The sequence below is a fragment of the Marmota marmota genome, unplaced genomic scaffold (genome assembly GCF_001458135.2).
Source record: "Marmota marmota marmota unplaced genomic scaffold, marMar, whole genome shotgun sequence".
NCBI lineage: Eukaryota > Metazoa > Chordata > Mammalia > Rodentia > Sciuridae > Marmota > Marmota marmota.
In genome coordinates, this window is record NW_026000206.1 from 4913621 (window position 1) to 4926011 (window position 12391).

Consider the following 12391-nt stretch of genomic DNA (forward strand, 5'->3'; position numbering starts at 1 on the left):
GTTTTTTTTTTTTTTTTTTTTAGATTTCTCTTATGCATGGTGTTAAACATCTTTTCGTATATTTAAAGGCCATTTTTTAAGAAAGTGTTTTTAGAGTTGTAGATGGACCCAATACCTTTATTTTATTTGTTTTTATTTTTATGTGTTGCTGGGGATCAAACCCAGTGCCTCATGCATGCTAGGCAAGAGCTCTACCACTGAGCCACAACCCAAGCCCTAAAGGTCATTTTTTTTTTTAAGAGAGAGAGAGAGAATTTTTTTAATATTTATTTTTCAGTTTTCGGTGGACACAACATCTTTTTTTATTTTTATGTGGTACTGAGGATCGAACCCAGCGTCCCGCGCATGCCAGGCCGCTTGAGCCACATCCCCATCCCAAAGGCCATTTTTAAAGGCATTGTCTGTTCAAGTCTTTTACTCATTTTTTTTCCTATCATACTTTTGATATATTTTCTTTGACCATTTTTTGTAAACTCTTTATATGTTAGGGAGATGAGCACATTGTGATAAATAAGTACAAATATTTTTTACTTTGATTTCACTTATCAAGTTTTTGACAAGCAGAAGCTTTTGAAAAGTTACTTGTAGTCATTTATCAATGAAATGAGTTTTTATTTCTTCTGGATTTTTTTATTGCTGCTTTTTGAAGTTATATACAGCTGTCTATTTAAAATGTACAGTTTAGCCATGTACATCACTGTAACTCCAGAAACCAAGGAAGCTGAGGAAGGAGGGTCAGGAGTTTTAAAGCCAGACTCAGCAACTTAGCAAGACCCTGTCTCAAAAGTGAAAAAGGACTAGGGATGATGCTGAGGATGGAACCCAGCACCCCACGCATGCCAGGCGAGCACGCTACCTACCACTTGAGCCACATCCCCAGCCCAGTAATTCCTTTTTACTGTAGAGCAGTCTTCAATTACATAGATATTACTCATTTTATTTATCTGTTCACCTGTTGATGCACATTCTGGGTTATTTCTAGTTTAGGATTTATGAATAGTCACTCTAAACTTTTGTCAGTCTTTGTGTGCATATGTTTTTCTTTCTCTTGGGTAAACAGGTAGGAATAGAATGACTGGATTATAGGATAGGTATGTTTGGTTTTATTGAGAAAACTTTCTCTAAAGTGGTTGTACCATTTTACATTCCCATCTGCAGGGTATAAACTGGATGTTCTACATCTTTGATGACATTTTGTTATCAGTCTGTATAGTTTTATTTGTTCTGGTAAGTGTGTATATTTTTTTAAATTTAAACTCAGGATTATTTATTTATAATACAAATTTTATAAATATAAATATAAATTTTAAAATTTATAAACAATAAATTTTACCCATTTTTAAAATGGGTCTAGTTCTGTTAGTTTTGGCATTTACATACAGATGCATAACCATTAGCAATCAAAAAAAGAAAATAATATTTTCCTCCTGTCCTTTGTTGTCAATTCTTCCCTCTGTTCCAAGTCCCAGCAATTCTGATCTGCTTTCCATCACTGTAGGGTTTTTTTTTTTTTTTCTTTTGTGGTGCTGGGGATTGAACCCTGCAAGGCATGCACTCTACCTATTGAGCTATTTCACCAGCCTCTTGTCTTTTTACTCTGCATGTGATTAAGGTCATGCAAATGTGGTATTTAGGCTTAATAGTTTTAAGACATTCATAGTCTTGTATCTCACCACAATTAAGATGTAGATCAGCTCTCCCACCTCCAGAATTACCTTCTGAAATGAACTTCTTCTACCCAGGGATCTGTTCTCCTGACTTCTTTAACTTAGCAAAATACGTTTGAGACTCATCTGTTTTATATATTAATAGTTAATTCCTTTGTATTGCTAAGTTGTATTCCATTGTACTGAATATACCATTGTTAATTATTTACTCACCAGTTAAAGGACATTTGGGTTGTTTCTGGATTTTGCCAATTATGAATAATGCTCTAAAAGTTTACATGAACAAAAATACCTAGGAAGGGAATTGCTGTGCTGTATTATAAGGATTTGTTTAACATTATAAGAAACTGCTGCTAAACTGATTTCCAGAGTTGTACATTCCCACCAGGAATGTATGAGAGCTCATTTGTTCCACATTTTTGATAACATTTGGTATTGTCACATTTTTTGTCTTTGTTTCAGCCATTCTAGTAAGTACATTGTAGTATCTCATAGTTTTTTTTTTTTTTTGGTAATAACTTGTAGACTAATGATGATGAACATCCCTTTTTTGATGCTTATTTACTATTTGTGTGTCTTCTTCGTTCAAATACCTGTTGAGTCTTTTGCCTATTTTCCTGTTTGATTGTCTGCCTTACTGAATTGTAATAATTACCTGCCTGTCCTGGATCCCATTTTGTGGCTTGTTTTTATGTTTTTTTAATCCCAGTTGCTGGGGATTAATGCATCACCCATCATGCCAGATGTGGGAACACCTGTAAAAACTTAAACTGAGCAGCACATTTGCTATTTACAAAATAATTATGGTTTGGGAGATCTATTCTTTTTTAAAAATATTTTTTATTTGTCGATGGACCTTTATTTTATTTATTTATATGTGGTGCTGAGAATCAAACAGTGCCTCACACATGCTAGGCAAGTGCTCAACCACTGAGCCACAACCCCAGCCCCCAAGAGATCTATTCTTTTGAAGAAAGGTAATAGATAAATGAGCATTTGGACATACGTGTTTGTGAACATACATTAAAAGGATATATAAGCTCTGGATTATGATTTCCAGCCTATTTTTAATGCATCTGTATCAATTTTGTTGAAATATTTGCAGAATTGAAAACTTGCGACTCAATGGAAGAGCAGACTTTTTTGGGGGGAGGTTGGGTACTGGGGATTGAACCCAGGGGCACTTAACCACCGAGCCATTCCTAGCACTATTTTGTATTTTATTAGAGGCAGGGTCTCACTGAATTGCTTAGCACCTCGCTGAATTGCTGAGGCTGGCTTTGAACTCATGATCCTCCTGCCTTAGCCTCCTGAGCCACTGGGATTACAGGCAAGTGGCTAAGAGCAGACATTTTAAATTTTGATTAAATTCAATGCATCAGTTAGGTGGTTTAGGCTTTTTATATCTTATCTAAGAAATCTTTGTCTATCCCAGAGGCCATGAAGACTTTATTTATTTATATATATATATATATATATATATATTTTTTTTTTTAACATTTATTTAGTTGTAGACAATACCCTTATTTATTTATTTTTATGTGGTGCTGAGGATCGAACCCAGGGCCTTGCATGTGCTAGGCAAGCGTTCTACCGTTGAGCCACAACCCCAGCCCTATTATGTATTTTCTTCTGGAAGTTTTATAGTTTTTAGACTATAGCTTTGTGTGTGTGTGTGTGTGTGTGTGGCGGGGGGGCTGGGGATTTAACCCAGGGGTGTTTTACCACTGTGCTACATCCCAATTCTTGTTATTTTTTATTTTGAGTCAGTCTATCACTAAGTTGCTGAGAGTCTTATTAAGTTGCTGAGTCTGGCCTCAAACTTGCCATCCTCCTGCTCCCCCTCCTGAGTTGCTGGAATTACAGGTGTGCACCACTGTGCCTAACTCCTAATATTGGCTTTTGCTCTCTTTTTCACTTGGTCCACATAGCTGTAGATTCATACATTTTTTTAAAAAATTATTTATTTATTTTTATTTGTTCAATTAGTTATACATGACAGCAGAATGCATTTTGATTCAGTGTACACAAATAGAGGACAACTTTTCATTTCTCTGGTTGTACACGATGTAGAGTCGCACCATATGTACACAATATGTATATTACTCTTGTACCTAGGATAATGATGTTTATTTTACTTCACTATTTTTCCTGTTCCCATACCCCCAATTCTTCCCTCCCTCCCTCCTCTTTGCCCACTCAAAGTTCCTCCACCTCTCCCCCCCATTATGGATTAGCATCCACTTATCAGAACATTGGCCTTTGTTTTTTTGGGAATTGGCTTACTTCGCTTAGCGTAATATTCTCTAACTCCATTTATTTACCTGCAGATGCCATAATTTTATTCTCTTTTAATGCTGAGTAATATTCCGTTGTGTATATATACTACAGTTTCTTTATCCATTCACCTGTTGAAGGGCATCTAGGTTGTTTCCACAGTTTAGCTATTGTGAATTGAGCTGCTGTGAACACTGATATGGCTGTGTGACTACAGCATGCTGGTTTTAAGTCCTTTGGATGTAAACTGAGGAGTGGGATAGCTGGGTTAAATGGTGGTTCCATTCCAAGTTTTCTGAGGAATCTCCTTACTGCTTTCCATAGAGTTGCAGCACTTTGCAGTGCCACCAGCAATGTATGAGTGTACCTTTTTCCCACATTCTTGCAAAGACTTACTCTTGCTTGTATTCTTGATAATTGCCATTCCGACTGGAGTAAGATGAAATGTTTTGATTTGCATTTCTCTAATTAGAGAATTTGAACATTTTTTCATATATTTGTTTATCAGTTGTATATCTTCTGAGAAGTGTCTGTTCAGTTCACTAGCCCATTTATTGATTGGGTTATTTATTTTTTGATGCTGAGTTTTTGAGTTCTTTATATATCCTGTAAATTAGTGCTCTATCTGATGTGTATATAGTAAAGATGTTCTCCCACTCTGTGGGCTCTCTTTTCACATTATTGATTGTTTCCTTTGCTGAGAAGAAGCTTTTTAGCGTGACTACATCCCATACATTCTTGATTTGATTTCTTGTGCTTTAGGAGTCTGGTTAAGGAAGTCAGGATCTTTTTCTTCTATTAGGTTCAGGGTCTCTTGGTCTAATTCCTAGGTCCTTGGTCCACTTTGAGTTGAGTTTTGTGCATGGTGAGAGAGAGTGGTTTAATTTCATTTTGCTGCATATGGACTTCCAGTTTTCCTAGCACCATTTGTTGAAGAGGCTATCTTTTCACCAATGTATGTTTTTGATGCCTTTGTCTAGTATGAGATAACTGTATTTATGTGGATTTTGTTTCTGTGTCTTCTATTCTGTACCAGTGGTCTACTTGTCTATTTTAATGCCGATACCATGCCATTTTTGTTACCATAGCTCTGTAGTATAGTTTAAGGTCTTGTGTTGTGATGCATCCTGCTTTGCTCTTCTTGCTAAGGATTGTTTTGGCTATTCTGGGTCTCTTATTTTTCCAAATGATTGCTTTTTCTATTTCTATGAGGAATGTTATTGGGATTTTAATTGGACTTGCATTAAATCTATATAACGCTTTTGGTAGTATGGCCATTTTGACAATATTAATTTTTTCTTTCCAAGAACATGGGAGATTTTTCCATCTTCTAAGGTCTTCATTGTCTTTCTTTGGTGTTTTGTAGTTTTCATTGTGTAGGTCTTTCAACTCTTTTGTTAGATTAATTCCCAAGTATTTGATTTATCAGTTTTGTTGGTTTGTTTTTTCAAAAGAACCAGTTTTGGTTCTAGTTAACTTACTTTATTGTTTGTTTTCTTTTTTTTTTTGGCACTGGGGATTGAACTCAAGGCCATTCAACCTCTGAGCCACATTCCCAACCCAATTTTATATTTTATTTAGAGATAGGGTATCACTGAGTTGCTTAGTGCCTTGCCATTGCTGAGGCTGGCTTTGAACTTGTGATCCTCTTGTCTCAGTCTCCCGAGCTGCTGGGATTATAGGCATGCGCCACCACGCCTGGCTATTGTTTGTTTTCTATTTCATTAATTTCTTTTTTTTTAATTTTTAATTTTTATTTTTTAATTTTAGTTTTAAGTGGACACAGTATCTTTATTTTACATTTATGTGGTTCTGAGGATTGAACTCAGTGCCTCAAGCATGCTAGGTGAGAACTCTACCACTGGGCCACAACCCCAGTCCTCATTAATTTCTTTTCTAATATTTATCATTTCTTTTTTTTTTTAATATTTATTTTTTAGTTTTCGGCGGACACATCTTTGTTGGTATTTGGTGCTGAGGATCGAACCCGGGCCGCACGCACGCCAGGCGAGCGCGCTACCGCTTGAGCCACATCCCCAGCCCTATCATTTCTTTTTTATTTTGTTAAATTTTCTTTTGGTACCAGAGATTGAATGAACTCAGGGACACTTAAATACTGAGTCACATCCCTAGCCCAATTTTGTATTTTATTTAGAGATAGGGTCTCATTGAGTTGCTCAGTGCCTCAGCCTCCCAGGCCGTTGGGATTACAGGGGTGTGCCACCACACCTGGCTATTTTGTTAATGTTTAATTAGGTCTATATGACAGCAGAATGCATTTTGATTCATGGAACATTACTTTTCATTTCTTTGGTTGTACACTATGTAGTGTCACACCATATGTGCAGTGATACTTGTACTCAGGGTAATGATGTCATCTCATTCCACCATCTTTCCTGTTTCCATACACCCTCCTCACCCGCCCCCCTCCTTTGCCCCATCAAAGTTCCTCCATTTTTCCTACCCCTCTCCCCCAAGTTATGGATCAGCATTCACTTATCAGAGAACATTCGGGCTTTGGTTTTTTAGGATTGACTTATTTCACTTAGCATGATATTCTATTTTGTCAAATTTTAACTGTTCTTTTTTAGCCCTTTTTGTAACCAGTTAAGGTGGCACTTAACATCATTGATTTTAGAGCCTTTTTTCTGATGAGAGCATTTTAAAGCTGTAAATTTTCCTCTGAAACACTTCTTTAATTGCATCCCACACAGTTTGACCATTTTCTTTTTCATTCAGTTAAAAAGATTTTTGGATTTCTCTCAATTTTTTTTCTTTCATCTGTGGTTTACTTAAATGTACATCATCTTAATTTTCAATAGCTGTCCAGGTGATAATTCGATCTATAGCATTAAAAACTAACAAAAATCCAGAATGTTGTATGGTAGTATATACCTGTAATCCTAAAACCACAAATTCGAGGCTAGTCTCAGCAATTTAGTGAGACCCTCAGCAACTTCACAAGACTCTTGTCTCAAGATTACAGAACTGAAAAGGACTGGGGGGGGGTAGCTTAGTGATAAAGCACCCCTGGGTTCAATCCCCAGTACCAAAAAGAAAAAAAAAAATCCAGCAGGTTATAATAATAATACAATTCCTTGAATTTTTTTTTTAATATCTTTATTTATTTATTTTTATGTGGTGCTGAGTATTGAACCCAGTACCTCACACATGCAAGGCAAGTGCTCTACCACTGAGCTACAGTCCCAGCCCATCCTTGAATGTTTTATGCTGGTTTCTCGTTCCCAATTCACAAATCTGAAATGCTTTGACATCCCAAACCATTTGAATGTTGTGTTGGCACTCAAAAAGTTTCAGATCTCCACTGGGCATGTGGTATATGTCTGTAATCCCAGCTACTCTGGAGTCTGAGGTAGGAGGATCATAAATTCCAGGCCTTCTGGGCAATTTATTGAGATCCTGTCTCAAAATAAAAAAGGGTTGGAGATGTAGCTCAGTGGTAGAGTACTTGCCTAGCATGTGTGAGGCTCTGCATTTAATCTCTAGTATCATACAAAAACAAAACTGTTTCAGATCGTGGAGCATTACAGATAGCAAATTTTTTGATTAGGAATGCTCAACTGGTAAAGTCTATGCAAAAATCCCAAAATTCTAAAAACTCNACTTCCCTCTCCCCCCCACCCCCACCCCCTACCTGGCAATCACCAGTCTGCTTTCTGTCTCTTTGGATGTATCTTTTCCAGATCTTTCATGTAAATGAGTTGTACAATGTGTAGCTGTTTGTTGCTGGCTTCTTTCACTTAGCGTTTAGAGGTTCATCCAGACTGTGACATATATCAGTACCTTAATTCCTTTCTCCTGTTCTGTCTGAATAATATTCCATTGTAGATACATACCCTATTTTATTTATCCATTCACTTGTTGGTGGCTGTTTGGGTTGCTTCCCCTTTTGGCCATTATGAGTTGTGCTGCTATGAATCATTCATGTTCAAGTCCTGAGTATGTCTGGAGTGGAATCGCTAGGTCTTATGTAATTTTATGTTTAACCTTTGAAGAACTGCCAAGCTGTTTCACACAGCTGTTGTACCATTTTACATTTATACCAGTAATGGAGAGTTTTAATTTCTCCATGTCCTTGCCAACATGCTATTTTCCTGTCTTAATTATAGCTATTCTAGTGGGTATGAAGTGGTATCTCATTGTGGTTTTGGTTAGCATTTCCCTAATGGCTAATTAAATTGTGCATCTTTTTGTGTTATGATTGGCCATTTTTATTTCTTCTTGAGAAATATCTCAAGTCTTTGTCCATTTTTAAATTAGTTTTTTTTTGTTATTGAGTTATAAGAATTATTTATATAGTTTGAATGCTAGATCCTTATTAGATATATAATTTGAAGATAGTTACTCCCTATAGATTGTCTCTTCAAAATATATAATATGAATGAACGCCCCCCCCCCCCAATCTGGGATTGAACCCAGAAACACTTAACCACTGAGCCACATCCCCCGACCTTTTTATATTTTATTTTGAGACAGGATCTCACTAAGTTGCTTAGGCTGGCTTTGAATTTATGATCCTCCTGCCTCCTAGTATTACAGGTGTCCACCACACCCAGCTATTGATATCCTTTGATGCACAAAAATTTTTAATTGATGAAGTCCAGTTTATCTTATTTTTTCTTTTGTTGTTCATACTCTTAGGGTTCATCTAAGAATTCATTGCCACATCCAAGATTAAAAAGATTTACCCCTTTATTTTAGATTGTTAATGCATTTTGTGTTAGTTTTGGTGTGGTATGAGGTAGGGGTTCAGCTTCATTCTTATACCTGTGGATGTTCAGTTACATCAGCACTATTGGTTGAAAGGCTGTTCATTCCCCTTGAATGGTGCTAGCATCTGTGCTGAAAATTATTCAGCAATAGTATCTGGGTTATTTCTGGGCTCTCGGTTTTATATCATTGGTCTATGCCTGTGCTCATGGCAGTACCACAAAGTTGATAGTTTTTACTGTAGTGTATGTTTGGTATAGAGTATTAATTTTTTAAGCTTTGATTAGATTTTAGATTTGGAAAACTTGAGTAAAAAGATTATTTCTTTGTAAGTGCTAGATTTATAACACACTTTTTTTCTCTACATTTTTTTTGGTGCATTATTGTACTTATTGGTTGTTTTTATGTATTTATTCATACACATAGTCAATATAATCTGACCAGTGTCATTTCCTGATGTTTCCCGTTTTCTTTCCCTCCTCCTTCCCTAGGGTCCCTTTCCTCTACTCTGCTGATCTCCCTTTGATTTTTCATGAGATCCCTTCCCCTACATCTTTTTTTTTTCTTTTTCCTCTCTGCGGACTCCCTTCCCCGCCTGGGGCTTAGGTCATATGTTACAAGAGAAACATATGACCCTTGACCTTCTGAGTTTGACTTATTTCACTCACCATAATGTTTTCACATCCCATCTATTTTCTTAAAATGACATAATTTCATTTGTGTGTGTGTCTGTGTGGTGCTGGGGATTGAACCCAGGGACGTGTACATGTGAGGCAAGCGCTCTACTATATCCCCAGCCCTCCTTTTTTTTTTTTAATGGCTGAATAAAACTTTATTAGCTGGGGTGTAGCTATGTATGTGGATAAAGCATGCTAGCCCAGCATATATAAGGCCCTGGGTTTGGTCCCCAGCACCACCAAAAAGAAAAAAACAAAAACCTTCCATTGATAACACACATTTAATGGACAACTTTATTTGAAACTTTTTGATGTGTTTCACTATTTCTCTACATATAAAATAATGATATACAGTACGTATATCAAACTGCATTGTTATTGAATCTTCTGTTGTCTTACAAATTTAAATATTCTAGTTAATTTACCTTGAGCCTTTAAATGAAGAACTAATTATACAAATTCAGTCTGCCAAAAGGTATAGTGTTGCTGGCTCTGCCAGTATAGGAACAGCTATCTGCAGAGTGGACTAAGCTTCATGTCAGGAAGATTATACATCTATAGTTTCTAGATCAAAAATGGTTGGAAACATCACTGTTTACCCAGATCCTGGTTTACAACAAAAGTTTCAATACTTTAGAACCAGAATATGTTATACTTCTTAAGTTTCTTTTAACCTGTACCTCCTCTTTTTCTCTCTCCCTTTTTTTTCCCCTGTGGTAATTTATTTGCTCAAGAAACTGGGTAGTCTGTCTTTTAGTTTCCCAACCTGGCTTTGGATTGGATCTCAGTGCTGCTGATTGGATCCCTGTGGTGCAATTTAATATGTTCCTGTGTGTTCTGAATTTCTGTCTTTGGTAGTGGGATATAAAGGGACCGAGTAATTCAGATTTAGATAAAACATTTTTTGTTGTTATTACATGTTCACTTCATAGAATTTTAGAGAGATAGGGTGGTGTAGAGTTTAAGAAAGGAGCTCTGGAGTCCAGGAATCTGGGTTTGAGTTTTGATTCTTTTCCTACTAGTTCTGTAATCCAGGTCAGTTACTTACTGTCAATGTTGACGTCTTTATTTGTGAAATGGATTGGTGATGCCTACACTTAGGGTTGTTATGAAGATTAAGATAATGCATAGAAAGGAACATTGCACAGAACCTATACTAGAGTAAGTGGTCTATAAACATTAGCTATTATTACTGTTGTCTTACAAATTTAAATATTCTAAAACAATCCAAAAGGTAGATTTTCTTGCTAGGAAATTAAAATATGGAAAGCTAATTTTTGACTCACTTGAGTTTATTTTAGGGTAAAAGTAAGTAACTTATTCAGCTAAGGGGTACACAACTCTTCTTTGTCCCTATCAATGTGAACATAAATTTATTTTCTAAAGTGATGTATTTTCATGCTTTAGATGTTGGCATAAATTCTTATTAACTGGTTTCGCCTAACATTGAGAAGAGTAGGCTTCTTATTAAACGACTGCATCATAGCACAGATTTAATCTTGCTTCCTATTGCAAAATTCTTTTCTTTTTTCTAGGGAGCTTACTGTTAATGTTTTATTTTACAGGGTAATGTTCAAGCCCAGAAATGCCTTATGTGGATCGTCAGAATCGCATCTGTGGTTTTCTAGACATTGAAGAAAATGAAAACAGTGGGAAATTTCTTCGAAGGTACTTCATACTGGATACCAGAGAAGATAGTTTTGTATGGTACATGGATAATCCACAGGTGTGTAAAATCCAAAGATTACCTTTAAAAAGCATAGTAAAGTTTATTCATTACATGATTTGACATGCTGTATAGGCTTTAGGATTTGTCTTTTTAGGTAATACTATGTTTATTACTACACTCTCTGTCTTATCTGTACCTATGACCCTTATTGTCTTGTTTGAGTTTCAGAAGGTAAAACTACATCATTTGATAAAAATTGTGTGTGTGTGTTTGTATGTGTATATCCTTCTTGGGAGAGAAGTGTTACCTCCAGTGGGATTTTTTTTTTTTTTTAATCTTGCTATTTATTTAAAAAGTTGAAAAGTTACATATTCTAGTTTAACAGTTACTTTCCTGGAAATTTCTGTCCTTTAAGCATATGTGTAATTTAAAATTTAAATTAGCAATATTTATCAATCTTTTAAAAACAAATTTTTGTAGTTGTAGATGGACAGAATGTCTTTATTTATTTGTTGTTTTTTTATGTGCTGCCTCACGCATGCTAGGCAAGCACTCTGCCACTGAACTATAGTCCCAGCCCTTTATCAGTCTTAATACATCAAAATGATATATGTTCCAGAAACTTGGAAGGCTAAGCAGGAGGATTGCAAATTCAAAGCCAGCCTCTGTAACTTAATGAGGCCCTAAGCAACTTAGCGAGACCCTATCCTAAAACAAAAAATAAAATGGACTGGGGATGTGACTCAGTGATTAAGTGCCCCCTGAGTTCAATCCTGGGACCAGAAAGAGGAAAAACAACAACAACAACAAAACAATAATCCCTGTTACCAAAAATACAGGTATAATAATAAATATGTACAGATTTTTAAATTTAGGTTTGTATACATTCAAATAATTTAATATAAAATTCTGTGAACCAAAATTACTGCATAATTATGACCTACAAAGAGGACTCAGTCTATCTGTGGCACTGAGTAGGAACCACACCTGGGATTAGGCTTCTGCAAATATGTTTTCAGCTTGTATACCTACCTTGTTTATGTTCACATCTTAACTACCACAAATGCTTTTCCACCTATCTAAAATCTTATTCCTTTGAAAAAATAGTATGTATAGATGAGATATAAAACCCTTTTTAACTCTGAATGTTAAAAGGGGTGTACATAGTTCTGGTAGAAAATTTTTAACTCATTTGGTTGAGATGTTGTATGTAGGATAGGGATGATGATGATAATTATTATTATTATTATTTTAATGTGGTGCTGAGGATTGAACCCAGTGCCTCACACATGCTAGGCAAGCACTCTAACACTGAGCCCCAGCCTCAGCCCAAACTATTACTTCTTTTTTTTTTTTTTTTTTTTTTTTTT

At 35.9% G+C, this 12391-nt stretch overlaps 1 protein-coding gene across 5 annotated transcripts in view; it reads left to right on the top strand.

Annotated features, from left to right (window-relative positions):
* Positions 1-12391, top strand: part of Plekha1 (pleckstrin homology domain containing A1) — a 61938-nt gene that overhangs the window by 9672 nt on the left and 39875 nt on the right. The window contains exon 2 of one of the 5 annotated variants that reach the window (XM_015498353.2): positions 10918-11078. In XM_015498353.2, the coding sequence (XP_015353839.1) occupies positions 10938-11078 (141 nt within the window). In that variant the 5' untranslated portion in view covers positions 10918-10937. Of the gene's footprint in view, positions 1-10525; positions 11079-12391 lie in introns of those variants that run through there. The other 4 variants (XM_048791350.1, XM_048791349.1, XM_015498354.2 and 1 more) reach the window with 4 other exon arrangements.